The sequence below is a fragment of the Cuculus canorus genome, chromosome 1 (genome assembly GCF_017976375.1).
Source record: "Cuculus canorus isolate bCucCan1 chromosome 1, bCucCan1.pri, whole genome shotgun sequence".
Classification (NCBI taxonomy): Eukaryota; Metazoa; Chordata; class Aves; order Cuculiformes; family Cuculidae; genus Cuculus; species Cuculus canorus.
The window spans coordinates 112,840,207-112,861,860 of NC_071401.1; the positions used below are offsets into that span (position 1 = coordinate 112,840,207).

The 21,654-nt window shown below is 38.4% G+C and overlaps 1 protein-coding gene across 1 annotated transcript; it reads right to left on the reverse strand.

Annotated features, from left to right (window-relative positions):
• Window positions 1-1,242: 1,242 nt before the first annotated feature.
• NSUN3 (NOP2/Sun RNA methyltransferase 3) lies at window positions 1,243-21,308 on the reverse strand. Its single transcript, XM_054050506.1, has 6 exons — window positions 21,182-21,308; window positions 18,494-18,603; window positions 16,568-16,911; window positions 14,926-15,080; window positions 14,308-14,429; window positions 1,243-3,632 (listed from the first exon to the last, which is right to left on the reverse strand). Exons 1-6 carry the CDS (start codon window positions 21,254-21,256, stop codon window positions 3,371-3,373), a joined length of 1,068 nt encoding a protein of 355 aa, XP_053906481.1. The 5' UTR covers window positions 21,257-21,308; the 3' UTR covers window positions 1,243-3,370.
• Between the last annotated feature and the right edge of the window lie 346 nt (window positions 21,309-21,654).

Here is a 21,654-nt window from a genome sequence, read left to right on the forward strand (position 1 = left end):
CCAGAATTGCCTTTGTGTAAGGCCTTCATTTCTTTTTGTGCCAAATCCCCTGAAACTAACAGGGAGATTACTTTTTGTATGCTTGAAAAGGAAATGGCAGAAAAGTATGATAGTATCTGAGATCCAGTTATCTCTGCTGCCTCTGAGGTATAATGGCACTGATGTGTGCTATGCATAACACGATCGTGAGTAGTTGCACAAACGCTCTCTTAATTGCCTTCATTAGGGATCATGCAGTTTTCTCTGACTACTCCACAACAGAACAAAAATGATTGTTTTATTGCCCTCATCTTGCTCACCTGCCTTTTTCCTTGGCCTGCAACATCCTCTAAATTATGGAGGCTGACTTGTTTGCTACCCTATTTCCATCAACACTGTGAAAGGAGGCAGAACAGAGGAATTAAATGACAATTCCCTGGGAAAAAAAGGGATAACGTTGGTGTGTTGTCCTGAAGGTGAGCAAAAGTTGCAGGTTATCAGAAGTACCTATGAGGCATTTAAACAGACACAGAAACTTTTCAAGAAGTACTCTTGAGTGGATGCTGCTTCTCCAAAGCATCTGTACTTTAAAGTACTTTTTGTACTTTACCACCAAAGGCATATCTCCCATACTTTGTTTTTCCTTCTCACCCCCTCTCCTTTCACACGATCACCAAATCCCTGTTATCAGCCCCAACTGATTAAAACAGAACAAAAAACTCCACAGCACTCTGGACTAGCACTCATCTGCTACAAAGCAAAATAAATATCACTTATTAATTAGAGTAATTTTTTTGCCTTCCTTTTGGTGCATTTTTAGACCAGTTTAAAAGAAACTCCAGATCAGAAAAACGTTATGCAGAACTCAGTGCAGCTTTTACATACATCAGGAGGCCTTGCTGCATAATTTAGGTCTTAACGCAATGCAGTTCACAGGGACTCGCCCATATGCTGAGATCAAGCAAAGTTCAGTTTTCAAGGATCCCTTTGTTCTTTCTGTGATTACCTAGCCCACGCTCTCCTCAACCATTCATTTTAACCACATATTTTAATTCCATCTCTGAGTAAGCTACATTCTTAGTTTACCATTTCAATTTCCCCAGGGCAAATAAAACTGATGGAAAGCGTTTTTAAAACAGGTATTGTTATTTCATTCCAGTAGCCTGAGATGACTCCAAATCTGGATATTACATTTAATGTTTCTGGGACAGATGCTGTTAGGTCTTTTCATAAGAACACAATATCATCTGCATGCATTAGTAACTTCTGTGCCTCAAGTTGCATATGCTTTATATTCCCTTTTCAGAGACATTGCTGACAATTTAATACTACAGGCACACGCCAAACATTTTTCATCACAAAGCAGGGGAAAGGATAACTATGGAAGCTCATGCACCAAAGGGGCAGAGTACCTTATACATGCATTTCCTTCAGCAAAAGGTGCAACAGCAAGATACTACTATGAGGGCAAACTGCCCGACCCATCCTCCATCCCAGGAGGTGTCAGAAAAACATGTAGACATGGCACTTCATGGCATGTTTTAGTAGGCATGGTGGTGTTAGGCTGATGCTTGGAGTTGATGATCTTAGAGGTCTTTTCCAACCTTAATGATTCTCCAATTCCTTTTAGTCACGGAAGACTGAAGAACAAAAGCCACTGCTCACAATCAGCATCCACTTTTAGGCAACTAAGATTTTCTTCAGTTCAAGTGCTGTGCTCCTAAACACTGCCTTCTCACCGCTCTACATACTATGGGCAGGACCTTCCCAGCAGCCACAATGCTCGAGCAGAGAAAAAAGTTGAGTGCTTCATGACCATGGATGTACCAACAGAGAACTGATGTGAATGCAGGGTAACAAGATGAGCAGAGAATAAAGGCAGGAAAAAGTCAACTGAATTTTTCAGACACAAAACACAGTTCAGTCACAGTTGAAACAAGTGTTTGTGAGCTCACAGCAACCGAATCACCAGAGAATCTAATGTAGAACTACTGCATTTCCAGCGTGCTTACATGAGGCCCTTTCGGAAGAGCTCCTGCAATCAATTTAATTCCAGCCTTTGTTAGTGATGTGCAGAATCACCAATTTGGTAGTTCTTCTCGTGTTTCCAAGTTGATTTTCTTTTGTATTAATGAAAAAAATCAAATCTGCATTAACAAGTCATGTCTGCAATTGCAAAAAATTTAGAACTTACATATATACACAGATGTACACACAAAACCTATGCAATGTATAATTGTACACAATCTCACACACACACACTTCCACATCAGCAGCTCATCTACCGGAAAAAAGAAGTCTGTTCTTTAAAACACCATTCCTTAAAAATAATTATTATAAGCTTCAATAAGGGAAAGGACTCTTTGCTCAGAAAGGGATGAAAGGGCTCCATTCTACTGCAAGACAAGCGTATGTCTATACATTTGTCCATAGTATCATGTGCAGAATCAAGGGAACATACAAACAACATCAGTACGTGTTCTTATTGGGACTGTTTCCTTACACATCACAGACGTGACATCGCAAACTCAGATAACATTTCTTAACTCATTAGATAAGCCACTTCCCCAGATTGTCTGATTTGCTCATCATGACTGTAATTACGCAACAAAACTCCCTAAATACTGTGCCATTATCATAGTTATTAATCATTCCACTTCTGTTTCAAATATGTGTGCTAGAGCCTGCTGGGTATATTGCATTATGCAGTAACACATCCAAATTTACTTTTTTAAGGACATTTCAACATAATTTACTCTTTCAATTTGTATTTTTTATAAGCTCAAAATTATAAAAATATATAGAAAAAGCTAGTGTAGATATACCTGCTGACCTTTGTGACTGTAAACAAGAGACAGATTTTAACCAGCAAATATGAAACCTGTTTTGCAACCGCTTGGAAAAGTCAGCACATCAGATGACAGACTATGCATACAAATCAGTTCTTACAGGAAAACAGATTTCTAACTGTGTTTGAGAAAGAATGCAGGCTTTTCATGACTTCAGAAGTATACACCATTCAGACCATTTATTTTCAACTATGCTTTATTAAAACCAAATTATTAATTAAAAAAAAATAGTGCAAAAAATAACATACAAGCCTCTAATTCTAGGATAAAAATCAACTTAGGAGGTCACCTTGAAAAAATACAAAGCTCTCTTGACTTCATAAGGACTTCACAGAAGCCCACAAGCCCTTTTCAGAAGACATATTCTGTATTTTAAGCTAAACTAAGTGTCTAGCTTCCTTTTTATTAGGCAGCACCTGATATAAAACTGCAATGCTCTAAATTCGGTTGCCTTGCACATGTTCATATATACATACTATATTAGAAATAAATATTAAATTTATAACATAACCCTTATAAAAAACTAACAAGCATCAGTTGGATTACATTTTCTTTAATTTAGCCACGTACATCGGACCCCATGCTCTCCCTTTCTCTGGAAGAACCAGAAGTTCATGCTGTTGTGTACCACTGAAAAAAGTGAATTCCTGAGAAACAGCTTTGGCCATTTCACTTATGTCTACAGGCATGACATTACTGCAAGAGTTTAGAATGCGATTTATTACATCGCTGTTTTCTGCCTTTGAGAGAGTGCATGTAGAATAGACCAACGATCCACCAGGACGCAATGCTTTAATAGCAGACCTGCAAATAACAAAACCAAAAAAAGTCAACACAAGAAGTGACATACTGGGTGTAGAGGAACATGTAAAGACTTATAAATCTAGAATTACAAATAGGTATAAATAAATATGAGAAAAATGACATATACTGCTGAGATGTTGTCGTGATAACTGACAGTTCAGGAAACAACCTGCAACAGATTTCTGCCTTCTCATTTATTAATGCATTCTCAGTTAACTGAAGGTATTTCTCACACAACAGTGAGAAGTAAAAAACAGCATCTATTCAGAGTTGCAGAATATACTTCAAACACTTATATGTGTAGCACAACTGTGAAAATGCTGCAACTGTGCCCACAAAATGGGTTACATCACATCAAAAGTGCTACTTAAGATACTTAGCTAGCTGCTTGTGTGAACAAACACATCAGAAGCCTAAACTAATCACTGGGTTGTAATTTTACAAACACTTCTGCAAATTCTGCAACTGATTTAGGAGGTAAGAGGACTTGGGTTTCACTGAGCCACTACTTTTACATATCTGTTTATGCATCTTTCACTTATTAACCTCCTGACAAACTTTGACTAAACAAAGGCAAAACAGCAGCTTAAGATTTCAAGTTTCCTGAAAGCTTCATGACTACAGGTGGATGGACAGAACAGAGGGGTGTTTTACCTTCCCCACTGAAAATGAGTTTAAACAGACTGTTTACTTTCCAGTAAAGCAGATATGCAAGGTCCCTTTTCAGACATAAAATATAACCTGTGAGAATACAGAAATTATAGATGCTATCCATATTCACCTATTCAAAATTAAGAGTAAAGAGAAAAACTCCTAATTTTACATCACAAGAGAGGTAGTATTAAAACAGATCCCTCACTGCTTCTGGAAAATAGATACTACTGGGCTGAAGCAAAGACTACATTAAAGTGCAATTATTCCCTCAATAAAATTCTTCTGTTTAAAAACAAGAGATTCTGAACAGGTGAATGCTGTTACTCAGCTTGTGAATATCAGAGAGACAACAAGGTAGGCACTTTGGAGACTGCAAATGTGTCACTGGGAATTTAGCACGTGCACAAGGGCAGGGCAGATACCGGAAGCATGAACTCATGGAACACAATGACACATGCAGCCATGCTGTATGGAAGGACACTGAATGATCTTCGACTGGTAAATATTATTAACAATATGGCGGTAACCCACAAAAAATATACAGGAAAAATAAAATAATAAAGAATAAAAAGAAGAAAAAACCCATATTATAAGCAGCTCCCAGATGTAGTAAGCATGATTCCAAGCTCAGATAAACAAACACAATACCACTGAAACAGCAATTCCTCCAGAGACAAGCTAAGGACTTGCTAAGGGTGACATCTGAATAAAAACAGTTGAGAAAGGAAAGAAGAAACTATAAGACAAAAAAGACAAGTCCTTTTAACAGGATTGGGCCTTTTCAGGAAAAGAATGAATAAAGAAAAGCCTCATCATAAGCAGGATCAAAGCAGATCACAGATCAAAGCTACTCTGAAAGTCTGGTCTTAAATAGTAAGGAAACACCAGGACTGTTTCCAACAGAGATAATACACTCCATTCACCTTCCCAGATGAAAACTCCTGTGTATTATCCCTATTGCTTTCTCTAGGGAGTGTGCACATTATCTTGTTCATTTCTTCTATGAGTCTTGTTTATGTTAATTAGCAAGCCAAGTACTTATTTTACTGGAGTCTATGCTACTCCAATTTTAGTTAGTGGAAAAGAAAAGAGCTCTCTAAACAGATGACGCTCAAAGAAAAATCAGTGTTTAATGTCTTTGCTGTATCAGTCTTCAGTAAAAAGACAGAGTGAGCAGATGGCTAACCCATTTAGCCGAAGTGAGAGAGTAGTTCAAATTCAGTCTGTTATAGGTAAAGAATAGGTTACAGAGTACTTAGGTTGTCTGAATACTTTCAGTTTAACTGGGCCTAGTGGACTCATTCTAGGCTACTTCCAAAAGTAGCTAAAGTTATCACAAAACTGCAAGCTTATCTCAGACCTCTGAGTAGCTTTCAAGAGTCTGCAAAAATGTTTAAGAATATTTTAGACATAGGCTGACAGAGGTCAATATTTACAATGTCACCTTGAGACAGTAAAACAGAGCAGGGGTCATCCTAACATCTCTTCCAGATCTTGTTTTCTAGAATTCCACAGTTACCAGCACGCATTTGAATTGCCCACCTCCAAACATCCATCCTTCTTCCCCATCATGCTTCAACAGACATACACTCCTTAGCAGCCTACAACAGCACCAGTACTGGATCTAAGACCCTATGCTGTGTCCACTGCCTCTCCAGTTACCTTCCTTGTTTGCAGCTGTCCTGCTGTGGGTTTAAAAGGGCAGGATTTATGCTGCTGCTCTCTGGCCTGTTTGAAAAACCACAGAGTGACTAAATGTATGGAAGGTAACTATCATAAAACAGAGCAGGAATGTGAAACCTTCCCTCCTTATGAACAAGAAGCCAGCAAAGGAACTGCACACTGATCCCACCTCCTTGGACTCATACCATTTTTTCCCCCTATGTAATAGTCACTTGCTGTCTAACTTACACATTCCAACTCAAGGAGAACAGGGTGAAGTCTAAATGGGCTCTCAAAGTTGAGCTGATCTTCACAGTACTACTAGAAGCCACCTAACGGTACTTCTTTTCATAGAATTTCCCCCTTCAATTACATCTTTTCCATGCATATAGGAATGCCAAGCTGTGAGGGCGGCTTAATTGGTTTGGAAACATGAAATTGCTTTTTGCAGGACAATAAGGACATACTTTTAGCATACCTGATAATTTTACTCATAGAAGGAGCTAACAGCAACTGTTTTCTTACCTGTAAGATGGATACTACATGAACGTTTAAACAAGTGAGGAAATATTTCCACCATGTAAAAGTGAAAAAGGTAAAGGTAAATACCAAAAAAGTAGATAAGTTACAGCTTACAAGGTTAAAAGCCTGGTTGTTACTATATAAGGTAAAGTTAGCAAGTGTCCTCTTCTTACCTTAGATAAAGTAACAACCATTTTCAAAGAGACTGTGCTCCTACAACTGAGTCACTATGATTCAGAAGAAAGAGTGGCAAAGGTTTCTGAATGAAATCTTGAAAAATCTCACATTAACCCCCGCTAACTCTAAGCCTCCTTAGCTCAGGAATCTTCACTGGCCCATGACCCAAAAAGGTCAGGCTGGTTCAGTGCAGTTATCTCTATTGTGGACCTAAATCATGAATTAAAATATCTAAGAAGGATTACCTTGGACTGCAAGGTTAATCAATGTATCTATCCATCTTGTCAAGTTCAGCAACAGTTGTTTCAGTGGCTGTGTTCAAAGTCAACCCACCACCATCCCTGATTAAGCTGCGCTTGGCTTTTGATAAACCTGCACTGAGCTGCAAAATTCGAAGCGAAGAAGTGCTGTGCTCAAAGTCACAGGGTGACACTATGCTGGGCTAAGCAGATTCAGAGAGATTGGTCCTCTTGTCATCAGCATGACAGAGAATTCATTCATAAGAGAATATGTTCAAAGAAAATTAAGAAACCAGTCTTCCCCTATAATCAATGCAAACAAGCTTATCCTAGGGGTAGGTCAGAGCTGGAGCATAACTTACAAACATCTGCCAGAAGCTACCACTGCTACTATGAATCTACCATGTAAGATTCCCCTCTGACATGAGGCAGCTTGATTAACCCCAAATCCTTACTTAAAGCTCAACTTTCAGCTGCAGGAATTTGGTACTTGTTATAAGATGCTTCGTAAATTGCAAAAATGGGCTCCAAATCTAGAGTGATTAAAAAGGATGTTAAGGCAGAAAAATAAACTATGTTTTCACTTTCCTGTTACTATATTAGATTATTTAAAAATAAAATACATTATTTAAAGTTAATTTATTTGTAGTTATTTTCCTTTTAGTGGCACAGATGACCTTCATGTTTATTAAAGAACTAAAACTTACAGTTTCAATACAAACCCAGTTATACTTAGGTTCATAATTTTAAATTCAGGTATATATATTTACCATAATGAATTTTACCTGTTATGGGGAATAATACTGTGCAGTTTCAAGCTTCATACAGAGAAACGTAAAAATACACATTAAAAGTACAAGAAACTTTTCCTGGAGCTTCATGACTTGTTTGCCTTTCCCTAAAACCATTTTTGTTTTAGTAGCATGGCAAGGTCCTAACACTTGCAATCAAGACGCTAAAGAAGAAGCATCATTGTTGGCAGCTATGCATAACTCAAGCTTTTATGTTGCATGCTATCACACTGCACCACTGCAGAAGTATGAGGTTGTGGTTTTAACACCGTAACATAGTCAAGTATTGTTGCATGTTTGTTGTACGATGACATACCCACTAAACTAAATAAAAAAAAAATCCACTCTTTTCTAGGGCTCTGAACACAACTTTAGTACATATCAGCATATCACCATTTAGAAGACTTCAGTGATAACAAATAGTGCAAAATTGTAATGATATTTTCAAATCATCAACAGCTTGGAAAACTGGAGGATAGAGCGAGATTCACTGGCACATACCGTGCCACAGATACAGTGAGATTCACTGTAGAAACTTGCCCGCTGCTTCTCTGCACGTCCTTCAAACTATTGACATTATCACTGTATAGCCACCAATGTACAGTTAAATATTTCCAGCACATAAGCACAAGACAGCCCTGTAATCCAAAGAAAAGGATGATTGATGTCTATCCTATTCAAGAAGTACTCCAAAACAATTTAAGAGATGCAGACTGCTCCCCTCCTTGTTCTAAATGAGGTTTTACAAAAAATAAAGTATTATTAATACTTTATATTTTTGCAGGATGTGTCTTTGTATACAGGTTCAATAGCACATATTGTACTATACAAGTCAGAGAGACAGAAGATGCATCAGAGTGATGTATCATAACCTCTCGTATTACAGGAGTATTGAATAAGATTTTTTTTTTCAAGAAATGTATTATTTTAAAGCAGTTTTACATAGTTTATTTGTCAATATTTACTTTAAATTTGACAATAGAGAAGATGCTAAAAACAAGTTAGGGGGGAAAAAAAAAGCAGTATTATTATTTAATATCTCAGAGAAAAAAGACAGCTCTAAAACCACAGAACACTTACATGCAACTAAAATGTAGTTGGCCAGAATCGGAAAAGAGGATCTTTCATACAGAAAATTAAACACAATAGGCTGACATTTTGTTCATTCTAAAAGTCCTGATGTCTCAAACATCCTTTGAAAACCAGGCAGACAATAAATACGTACTTCATACTATAGGTAGCACCTGCCTGTCCAGCCTGCTCCTCCTATGCATGTGTTTATGCTGCACACCATTGAAGGGTCAGCATTAATTATGTTAATCATTCAACCATTTTCAGTATTAAAGTAAAAAGATTGCATATATTTTAAGGCAATTTTAAAATAATACAACACTTCAACAGCACCATCTTTTGGCAGCTGGGATGTATTTCTGCTCAATTTGCAAGATAATGGCTGATTAGCACAAAATCTGCCAATTCTTTTATAAGGTATTCAAGAAATAAAGCATCTCAAGATGCATTTACTTTTATCCTCAATCCTATTCTTTTTATTGACTAAAGATATTACACATTTTCTTCTTCCTTTCACAAGAGTCCACAGGTATAATGATAATATGGCCTGCATGTTAAAGGTTTTGCTGTTTTGGTTTTTTTTTTCTCCAAACCAAGCAAAAATTATACGGAAATTCCTCTTATGTCAAAATACCAATTTTTGTATATACTTTGTGATGGGTGGTGACAGAGGTCCACAGGAGGCAGAGACATTAGATCAAGTATTCCCTCCATACTCCAAGCTTGTGCTGCCTCTACTCTTCTCTAAGTAAGCTTCCCTGCCGTGGAGAGATACTGCAGTTCAGAATAACAGGCAAAATATGTAGTGAACTGCATTTTTTCAGCATTAGATTGAATTAGAAATAAAAGCAGACACGGATACCCAAAAAAAAAAAAGCAAAACCCAAAACCAAGCAGCATAACCGCCCCCCCCCAACCATCTCGTTCTGCTCTAGCCAAAATTTGTCCTGAACTCTGATAAATAATATTTCTATAGCAAACCATCTTAAGTTTAACATTTAACACTATTGAGCTTTCTCCTCTAATGCATGGTGACTTCTGAGATACTCATCTTATTAACACAGAGCTAGGAGATATCTTTCACAACACCAGAAATGCAGCATCATTGCCTCAGTAGGCAAATCACAAACAAAACAATCACTTTGCCTGGACAAGAGAACTAGCTGATTGCAAGTATCTTCCTTTTCACCTCATCATTATATGCTCATGTGCTATAAAAGCTTTTTTCTTAATCAAAGCAGAAATGGTACAGTGGTACCCTATGCTAAATATATGACATTATATCTATTTAAAAAAAATCAATTTTTGCCTTGACATTACAACAACAACAAACAACCCCAATTAAGAGTACACACGGAAAACTCTACATGTCAGTGAAAACAGAGGCAACACTGAACAAGGGAGAAGTATCAGGACTCACTGTGTGAAAAAGACTTTTTCGACAAATAAATCTTTATGTAACCCACAAAACCACATCACTAATTTCCATAGACCAGAGAAAACATAGCAGCTTGTAACTCAGTTCATTATATTTCTGTCATAAGTTTCCACCAAAATTTTTAAAATGCATTCCAAGTATGATGTGTTTGCAAAGGTCCGGACTTAAAACAACAAAGTAGGTCCTATGGCATGTAGATTAGCTTTAGAGATGTAGGTTGCCAATTCTACCTGACACATTACAGTAAATCTCATTTTACTTCCCATGTGTGTAGCCTGGTAAACCACCACACCAAGTGGCTGCATGATCAGCAGTCTCTATCCCGCAGGACAAAACCAGTTCAAAAAAGTTTTATGAAGCTGCTTGCACAACAACTGGTATATGTGCCATTAACTAATGGTTCAAGCACCCTTTAATTCAGAAAAATAGTTTCAGAATATTTGGGTTGAGTTTTTTTAATTTCTACTTCCAAGTAAAAGCATGTGCACAAGACTCCTGCCTCCCAAACTATTCACTGAGAAAGAGAAAAAAAACAAACCCTAAACCCAAAACTTCTGGCAAACTTTTCTTGAAAAAGATCAGTAATTTCAAATACCGTGTTATGATTGGTATTCAAAGGAACAAAGGTCTTTGTACAGAGGAATACATTCATTTTATCTCAATGTTGCACTCCACTTGCATAGGGTTTGTAAGAGGAGATACTTATGTTATACAGCACGAGATACAGTTCCTTGAAAATCATTATATTTATAAGCAAAACAGGGATTGAAACATTTCATTAAGAACAGAAAGTCTTCCAGATTTCTCCATCCAAATTTAATGCTTCATCCCGAGTTCTGAACAATGAGAATACATACAACTCAAAACAGATCAGCTAGGAAAATGAGCCTTTTCTATGGCTTAATTCATCACAAGTAATCCAAAGCAAAGAATATTCAGGGGCCTTTAAACTTCTCATGCACCCTGAATTCTCCAAAATCTCTTAGCTTTCTGTGTGCACAATATCTCTTGTACTAACTATTAGGGAGAAAAAAGAAAAGGTGAAAAAGGAAAGTCAGCCAATATGTATCTTTTGAAGTCAGTCCGAGCTCCTTTGGACCAGAACTCTATTAAACAGCAATTGGAGCTGTTTAATTACTGAGACATGTTGTGTATAAAAGAATAGTTTGAATGCTTTCACTACATTTTCTAAATTCTAGTCTGTTGGATTTATTTTTAGCTGAACTCTAACACAGTTTCTTTCAGCTATGGGTAACTGGTCTAGGAATAATTGGAACATCCGCAACAGTTTCACCACTAAGTCATTATACACCTGAGCTCAACTCAAAATTTAATTTCTATCTAAGAACTGATAACAACAGCAAATTACAGGAACCACTGCATTTTGTGCTAGCATTCATTGTCAGGAAATGAACGTTCCTTCCTTACATGTAATTTGTTTTCTGCACGAACACTCCAAATAATAACAAGATTTGCAGTGTGTTCTTGGATTATAGCACTCAGCAGGGATGCTTTGGTTTGGGTATTAACAATCATTACAATCTCAATTTCCTTCAAATCAGTGGTGCCCTTACAGCTTATAAAATCTGCTGTTCAGCACTTATGCAACTTATTTACATTGCAGATTTTATTCAGACTGGAGTAGGAAGATCACTTCATCAGTTTCAATACTTCCTTCAGATCTTCATTCTCCAAAGCCTCTATGCACTTAATAAATTACACTGTACTGCAAAAAATATTTTTCCTTCCTTCACATTCTCTGATGACCCCAGCTTCCCCCATAACTTGATCTGCGGAAAAAACCAAAACCCAAATCCATCCCAAAAAAAGACAAAACAAAAAAACACACAAGATGAGCAAACCCAGAAAGACAGATTAAAAAATTACTGTAATTAAGGGAAAGGGAACCCCAAATTTTGAGAGAATGTCACTTGATAGAAAAGAAAATAGAACTCCCCTTTGTACTTCATTCTTCTCATTTGTATGCTATCCTTAATACTACCACTAAACTTAAATAATGCTTGGCTCTTATACTTTAAGTTTCATCTTCAAATCATGCAACATTTCTTACACTACTCTCAACAAAATATCTAAGATCCAGCTTTATACTTATTTTTGTTTTACAGATACAGGAACCAAGGCGAGAAATGCCCACAAGCATAAAGGACCAGGCAATCTGAATAGATAAGACAGAAGGCAGCTCTGCATGAGATGACTCACATAAGATGCAGCACAGCTGAATTAATGCAGGTTCAGCCTTCCTGAATATTAACGGAAGTATCAGAGATGGGATTTAAACTCAGTTTCTTTTTCGTAACTATACACACTAGCCATAAAACGAAGGCTTGAATAGGGTAGCATTCCACAATTTTAGTTTTGCCAGACTTCAAATGCACTTGCAGGAATCATTTAGCCTTTCTTGGTCTCACTATATCATTTCTTTTTTCCCTTTCATACAGAATCTGAGGTATCATTAGTATTGCAAATTCATTCCAAAGTGATCAAATAAAAGGATCAATAAAAATACAGCGGACAGCTACACCATTTCTTAAGTATATGTAAAATATTTTACTCAAAAAAGCTTATAATCTCTAAATTGTGAGCTTAGCCATTTACTTCATACACTCCAAAATCTTTTAAAAAACAAAACAAAAAAATCAGTGCACATGAAAATAGATTTTTCAGCCTACAGAACTACTTAAACCTATGCTGAGCAAGACAATTGAAATTACCATCCTTTTACTTCAACTAACATATCAAAAGTATTTTCTCCTTACAAATCTAATTCTTACTGCCGTTGTTATACTGAAGTATACTTTCAACAGAAGCAAAGTTATCTTCTTGATTTAGGAATAATTCAATTAAATCTGATTTGACCTGACAGGAATGTCTCCATTTTTTAAAAAACCAAGGTTCCTACTGTCATGAATTCTTCACTTCAGGATTTACAATCTGGAGTGATTTGTGCAAATTCTCAAACTTCCTCTGCATGATATATGCTTTCTTCTGGTAGGGATTCACAAATTGGATTTTATGTGTCAAATATTGAAAAAGGAAAACTGAAACAGGTCACTATTTTAAATGTGATTGATTTCTTCAAAGGAAATGGGTGACATGATGCATTACTGCAATAAGATACTCATATTTCTGTTATAAATCATAGGCTTCTGCTAGGCCTTTTTCAACTGCAAGTCATGCAAAACTATCTTGAAGTGCTCCAATGGGAACCTTCCATAAAAACTTTCTTTTTCTTTTTTATAATGTTATTTTTTCCCTCAATTTGCTTTGACAGAAGGACTTCAGGTCTGACTGTTACTCTGCAAAAAACACCTGAGTCTAGGAAGTTATTACTAGGAAGTCATTTTTTTTAACCAACAACTGTAGAGTTGCAAATACTTCACAAATGCTGGCCTATGGCCAGTATCATTAAAAAGTGTAATACATGACAACCTTGATTTGGATTACTGAGTGGATGTTCTTGAAAAATACAGAGTCCTCTCTCCCTCACCAAATCCCACATTCTTTTATTTTTACAGCCCAGAAAAATAAATCTGAAGCAGCATTAACTAATGGCCCAAGTGAGGGCTGGTAACCAGTCCTGATTCACAGTTCAGTTATCAAAAAGACTATTAAAGAACTGTAAGGGATAATTCTGTGAAAGAACAACAAAAAGCGTTTGGGGAAGAATGCTCAGTCTGTCAGAAAAAAACTACTTTCACAGATTGTTAAAAAACTATTAAAAACTGTGTGTTTTTGCTTTAGCTGACGAATATAGTTAAAAGGGTTTCAGAGATGTCCACCGAAAATATTTTGATATGGCACCAGATTGTTCTGAGTTATCTGAAAATGGAGACATATGTGAATAAATGAGTTAAGAGGATAGTATAGCAGTACAGCAGTATAGGACCTAGGCGTCACTGCTTATATTGCTCCATACAAATTTCCACAATCACATTAACCTAAATTAACTGTTTATTCTAAACAGCAATTACAACCACATATTTACAATCTTTTCACATGAAGAAATCTCATTTTGATTATTAAACATAGCAAATTTTGTCCCCATGTTCATTTTAATAATTATGAAAGCTCATTTAATAGCTTTCCTTTCCACTTCTCACCTTAGCAGATGGAACTGTAGAGAACATAACTCCTTCCTTTGTGTTAGCCTAAGCATAGCTTGATGAATATCAGAAGAGAACAGCCAACTTCTGTCATTTGAACAAGGAGCATCAACCAGTACCTATACAACAAATAAGAGCAAATAAGACAATTCACAATAAAGACATTTACATATTGAACACTGTGCATAAAATAGCTACTCACTTTTGCAAACACTTAGAAAACCCTTTTAATTTTCCATTTTAGGGGCACAAATGATCGAATTACTATTTTGAGCTGGTTTTACGGAGTTATTGGGGGGGTGTAAGAAATTACTTCTCCAACAGTATCATCTACCTGAATATCTCTCCTTTGCTTCCCCCTCTTCCTAATTACATAGCATGCAAAGAACATAACTACCAGATGTTCAGAATTCATTACCAAGGCTAAAATGGTTAACATCAACAAACAAACACACAATAGTCTTCGTGCACTATTTCCTGAGGGTGTTCAAAACCTGTATGTGACCTTAGTTTTTCTTGATAGGTTAGATATTTTTGTGGAGGACAGAGAATAAAGAATATTAAAAAGAGAGCAGCACAGGAAGATAAAGAAGCAGAATGAATTAATAAGATTACCTTGTCATACAGTTCAGGCTTAAGATCTCCAATCTGTCTACCATCAAGTTTAGAGACTGTTATTAAGTTAATCAAAGGATCCGGGATGAAGGATTCTATTGTCTGGTTCAACCACCTTGATCTCAAATCATCATATTCATTACAGTGAAATTGACCTTAGAAAATTAAAACGAAGAAGTAAGCACTCTGAAAAGCAGTATTTATGTTTTTTTGTTTTATTTTTTTTTTCACAAGTATAAGGACTTAGACTGATTTCAAAAGTTCTACTGTTTTGCTATGGCCACCACAGAGTTTAGATTCTATGTGCTTGTGTTATTGAACATTTTACAACACTACTGAATTTTTATAAGCCTGAGTAAATTTCAGTATGGTCCTACAGAGCAATCCATAAACATCTGCTAGCAAATAGTTACTGCAGCAATAGGCTTCCACAGTACAAACAACTTTAAACGTGATCCTTGAGCTAGAGGTGTTTTAACAAAGCCTGTTGGTTGCACTTACTTTTAACAATGTAGGCAGAGTACTTACCCCTTCACAAGAAACACTGCTGTTACTTGTATCCAGACCAGCAAGACAGCATGGTATTTTCCTCTTACTCTTGCATTCTACTTTTGTAAAATTTCTGTCTTTACGTTTCCATGGTTTGTCCTACACTTTGTGTTTACCCCACACAAAACGGTAATCCTAGCATTCACTGAAGCATATTAAGAATAAGCTTCCTCACATCTTATTTTCTCAGCAAAATTTAGTATTTTCAGAAGCAGCCACAGGATAAAATGTTGGGTTTAGGTGTTTGCGGTTTTTTTTTAAACCTTTCGAAAGGACAAACACGCATTTAATTTAGATCATTGCTATCACCTTAATCCTCTTTAAGAGGGAGGGAGAACCAGCCCTAATCAGCAGATGCAGGTGGTTACAGGAACAGCTTCATCAGTAAGAACATAAGGAGCTGTGAACATTTTGAGACAATTACTACCCAAGTTAACATACAGACTTGGTAAAGAGCAATCAGAGCTTGCTTTAAATCCTTGGCCTGGAAGAACCGAGTTGCTGCTTGCAGTTGCCTTCTAAACACTATGATTATCCCAGTGCCTCTTTGCAACACCTAGGTAGATTGAGACACAATGTTAAACACTAGAATAGAGCAATTCCTCATCATATGATTTTTCCCTCTGCCCAGATTCTGCATATTGAACTTATGCTCAGTTTTATGTCCATACACTTAAATTCACTTACACTATTTTCACAGGACCCTCCAAAAAGTAGAAGATAGGAAAAAAAATAAAGTACAAGATTGCTGATTACTCACCTCCCTGTGCCAACAAATTTAGGCGATTTTAAGTAACTCCTTGAAAGGTAACATAAAGAGAATCAGTGGAGGGAGAAAAACATAAAGCTACTCTACTTTTGTTTCTCAGTCTGCAGAAACCTGTATTTAAATAACCACTGTATTTTTCATCCTCCTTTAGGTAATCAGACTTCATTAAAAAAAAACTTGCTAAGCAGCATGGAACTACTTGGAATATAAACTATTGTTTGGTTTTCTCCCCCAATCCAAATCTCATACAGAACAGAGGCACAACTGAAATAGCCCAGGCAGAGGGCCAGGGATCAGCTTCTAAATAGCACCTTGATATATTACCTGGATAGGCACACTGCAGCATAGCTACTGATTTACCCCCTGGTGCAGCACAGAGATCCAAAACGTCTTCTCCATCTTTCACTTCTAATGCCAGCACTGGCAGCAGTGAAGCAGCATTCAGCAGATAATACTCTTTCAGTTTTCCAGCCTGGTGTTTTTGTGCAGGGAATCTCCCAGGAGTTCTCCTGATGTAACAGTTCAATGATGCAGGACGATAGGGTAAAGGTCCTTGAAAGGCTGGATGATATCCCTTCACATGCAAGGTGTTCTCCAGTTCAGCAGACTGGCTGAACTTATTAAGCAGGACAGCATACTGCCAGCACAACGGGTATGTGAGTACATCTCTAGATTAAAGAAAGGAAAAGCTATTTCATAACTTGACAAATAAAATGACCTTTCAATAGTGTAGGAAGCCTTTTCTTACATGAGACTAACAATTTTACCATTGAATGATTCTGGTATAATCAAAAAGGAAACATTTAGATAAGACATGATTTAGAAAAGTATGCAGGAAAATCATTTCAATAGGAAATGAAGCCACTATTTTCTCTAATTATTGCATGTAAAGCACTAACTTTTGTAACAAGATGTTCTCTATTTTTCCTAACTCTTTAACAAATCACTAGAAGTCAGAAATTATAAAGGTCTTTCTGAATATAAAGTACTTCCCTAGAGACAAAACCCAACTGTAATATTAGTTGTAAATATCTCACATGCACCCAATCACATTAGCTTTGCAATAATTGTTCCAAGCAACACCATAAAACACAGTTTGTACAAGTGTTCTTTTCTAAATTTCCTTTTATGTTTTCTAAACTTTGGGCCAGAAAAACTTAAACCAACAGGTATTCCTGAAAGACAGTCAAAAAGCAGTGCTTATATGGCAGGAATATGCTTGTTTGTGTTTCAGTTCATTTTTTCACACCTTTCTTACATGGATTTCCTCCCTTTTATATGTGAATTCCTCTAGTATTTTTTTTTTTTATTTAGCCTCAAAAAATACTCCTCAGGAATTCTCACTGCCCAAAGGAGAAATATACATCAATGCAACCTAAAGGAAGTTTTAAAGTTGATTCCATTAAAATAATACTATACATCTATACTTTTTGGTTGTTTTACTTGATGGTTGTTTTTTTCAGACAACGGAGACACTTATTTTAAACTACTTTTTAATCTAAAGGGGTTAAACCAAAGAGGGCACTCAGAGGAGTTCCATAGTTTCTAACACTTTGATCACATTAGATGCTTTTCCATTCAAAGTAATGTGGCACTGATCATGGGAGCACTTGTCATGCACTTCAGGTCAAAGTCGACTACTTTTGTTCAAATTCCTGTTGAAAAGTACATAAGTTAAACAGTGAACTTCTTAAGGACCCTTCTGCTGGATTTCCTATAAGCAACAACCACCAGGTAGCAGGGAAGTGAAGATGTCTTCTTTTAATACCACAGCCAGTTCTTTAGCTACTGTGTGATTAAGCCTACACTAAGTGATAGCCTTTTCTATAAATGTCATTAATATTGAATTTCTTCTAATAAAAGAAATCAGGGAATGTACTTCTTTGTCCCTGCCTCTCCAGGTACTATACAGCTGTAGCAAAAAAAACCCAACCTAACAGCAGCTACAAAGGGATGTTGTTTTGACTATGTTTTTACAAAGCAGTTAGAAAGCATAAAATGGCAGTCTTCATCCAGTGCAAATACACACAGCAGAACAGAAACACCATGCCAAAAGAATCACCTCAAGAAAAAAAACAAAAAATGCCAAGTTTTAGTCTTCTTTTATTTCCCACTTCTATGCTGCTTCTAAATTTAAAATAAACCGAAGCAGTTGTTATGGTCCAGCTCTTTTCAAAGTTAATTTTATGAAGCACTTAAAAGATAACAGAACGTTTCCCCTCCCTCCCCCATCTCCCCAAAACAGCAGACCTGACACTGGCCCACGTATCTCCCAGTTCCACTGTGTACTGCTTCTCAAAATGATCCAGAACAACTTGACAAATCTGCTTTTGGAGTTTCCCTTTTGTTTCATTTTCCAGCTTCAGAGAAAGGAGGAAAAAAAAAAAGTCGTAAAAACAAACAAACAAATCCCTCCCTAGTTCTCACTAGAATTACTAAAAGAACATTTTCTCAATTTAGATCAACTCATAGTGCTATTAGGATGCTCAAATATCAAGGTCACACCACACGTGTTCAAGATGTAACAGAAATTTCAGAGAAAAAGGTTGCTATCATGCTTTCTTCTTCCCTATCTGTGAAGAGATCATTCAAAGCTCGCTGATAATAATCATTCCCCCTTCCCACTATGGTAATAATACAGTGGCTCCTGAGACTCCAGTACACTGGGAACAAAAACCGCAAGGCATGATTAAAAGGCCAGATGGGGCCTTGAGCAGCATGGTCTATTGGAAGGCATTCCTGCCCATGGCAGGGCAGTTGGAACTGGATGACCATTAAGGTCCCTTCCCACCCAACCCAATCTATGATTCTATAATCACGAACTACTGTTACCAATGCCAAGATATTGTGTGTGTGTTTAAGAAATATACTAATTTGAACCACTGTGTAAGTCTGATGGACTTGAGGCGTAAAGCACTGAAATAAATAACACTTCCCAAGAAAAAAAAGAAATCGGCTACACTTTTCGGCTGATTTTTTTTTTTACCTATGAAAATTTTATATTTTATTGGGGGTGGGGGGAAGAATTTTGGGTTCCTAAGCAAATTTGTGCTATTCATTAGAAAAACCACCACTGACAAAAACGGCAGCAAATAAACTCTCTAAGACTCATTCTGGAGTTTTAGAAAGCGAGCACCTCTTATGAGGCCTGGGAAACATGAGGGAGCAATCTCCAATAATCATGTGCAGCGAAACAAGAGCTGGGATAGGATCTATTTCCCATTTACATGCATGTGAGTATATTTTCCCAGAAATCTGATGCATATTCTATTACGTTCCAAGGACCAATTTTAATGTTATTATGAACTTCACAACAGCCAAATCTCTCACTAATTTGGGGTTTTGGAGTCAGCTCTGTCTGACCTCGCATTTGAGATGGGGAAAGGCTGCAAACAGAGGTGATTACAGAAGACACATTTGTACAGACCATACTGACCACTAATCGTTCTCATCTCCAAAGAACAAACAGTGTCTGAAAAACACTGCTTGAAAGACACCATGCTATCAGAGGGACTTTCTGTCTATCTTCCAAAAACCTTAATTACTTGGATGAAACTTAACTCTACTTTAGATTAAAAAACATTCCCTTTTTGGCAATACTAACTCCTTTGTTAGGAACACTCAGTTTTGCTGGATTTCACACACACCCTACCCTGCTTTCTCCACCTGCGTGGCATCGCCATCCCTGGGCTCGAACACCCGGCAGCACCCAAAGGAAGCGGTCAGCTCCGCGCTACTAACACCAAAACTGCCAGCAAACAAACTCTCTAGGAGTCGTTTTGGAGCTCTAGGAAACCAACAGTCTCTATTAGGTCTGGGCAAGGCAAGGGAGTGGTCTCTGTCAATCGTGTGCAGAGTCAGGAGCTGGGACAGGAGGCACTGCCCGCTCACAGGCAGAAGGATGAATTCTTCCAGAAATCCTAAGCGTATTCTGTTACTTTCCAAGGTCTGATTTTAATGTTATTGTGAACTTCACAGCAGTCCAATCTCTTGCTGACCTGGAGCTTTGGAGCAGCTGTGCCCGCCCTTGCACTGGAGATGGGGAAAGGCTGCAAATAGAGGGGATAGCAGGGGCGAAGACATCTGTTCAGCACAGGGCGTTATAGAATCATAGAATCACCAGGTTGGAAGGGACCCACTAGGTCATTGAGTCCAACCATTCCTAACACTCCCAAAACCATGTCCCTCAGCACCTCGTCCACCCATCCCTTAAACACCTCCAGGGAAGGTGACTCAACCCCCTCCCTGGGCAGCCTCTGCCAGTGCCCGATGACCCTTTCTTTGAAAAACTTTTTCCTGATGTCCAGCCTGAACCTCCCCTGGCAGAGCTTGAGGCCATTCCCCCTTGTCCTGTCCCCTACCACTTGGGAGAAGAGGCCAGCTCCCTCCTCTCCACAACCTCCTTTCAGGTAGTTGTAGAGAGCAATAATGTCTCCCCTCAGCCTCCTCATCTCCAGGCTAAACAACCCCAGCTCTCTCAGCTGCTCCTCACAAGACCTGTTCTCCAGCCCCCTCACCAGCTTCGTTGCTCTTCTCTGGACACGTTCCAGAGCCTCAACATCCTTCTTGTGGTGAGAGACCCAGAACTGAACACAGTATTCGAGGTGCGGCCTCACCAGTGCCGAGTACAGAGGGAGAATAACCTCACCCCCAAAGAACGAACAGTGTCTGGAAACACTGCTTGAAAGACACCATGCTGTTAGGAGGGCATTCTGTCTCACTTTCAAAAAATACAATTACTTAGATTAAACTCTAGCTTAGCTTAAATATTCCCTCCCTGGGCGCGGGCCCCGCTGCCTCCGGACAGTAACACCGGGGAGCGCCTCACGCAACCCCTCAGGCCCGCACTACCAATACCGCCCTTCCCTTTCTTAACGCAGCCCCGCCCCGGCGGAAGGGGCGCCCGCTCCTCCTCCCCCCTCCTCCCCGCTCTCTCACCGGCCCCGTGGCGCGCGCGGCCCCGGCGCGCGGCGGCGGCAGCAGCAAGCAGGCGGCGGCGCGCGGCAGCCGCATGGCCGCAGCAACGCGGGGCAGAGCGCGCAATGGCGCCCCCCGGCGGCCGAAGGTGCGGGGTGGTGGGGGGGTGGTGGGGGGCTGGGGAAGGCGCAGCTCCGCCCTCCGCCCCCACCCCCACCCCAACCCCTTCGGACCCGGCAGGGAGGGAGTTTTGTTTGTTGCTTTGGTTGTTAAAAGGAGAGCTAAGAAGAGCCTGTTGGTACTTAAAGGAGCCCACGGGAAAGCTCTTTGCCAGGGAGTGCAGGGATAGGACTAAGGGGAACGGTTTTAAGCTGAAAGAGGGGAGATTTAGATTAGAAATTGACGCCGTGAAAAGCCAAACTCAATAATCAATGCCAATTTGATTATTAAGCAGGTATTCCTTTAATAAACGGTGCTGGGGTACACATGGGGTA

Coding starts and splice junctions, on each gene's coding strand:
- NSUN3 (XM_054050506.1), bottom strand. CDS start 21,256: ATGCGGCTGCCGCGCGCCGCCGCCTGCTTGCTGCTGCCGCCGCCGCGC. Junction 16,912..18,493: donor GATACGTGGGCCAGTGTCAG/GTCTGCTGTTTT, acceptor TCTTTAATCTAG/AGATGTACTCACATACCCGT. Junction 14,430..14,925: donor AGCCTGAACTGTATGACAAG/GTAATCTTATTA, acceptor TTTGTTGTATAG/GTACTGGTTGATGCTCCTTG.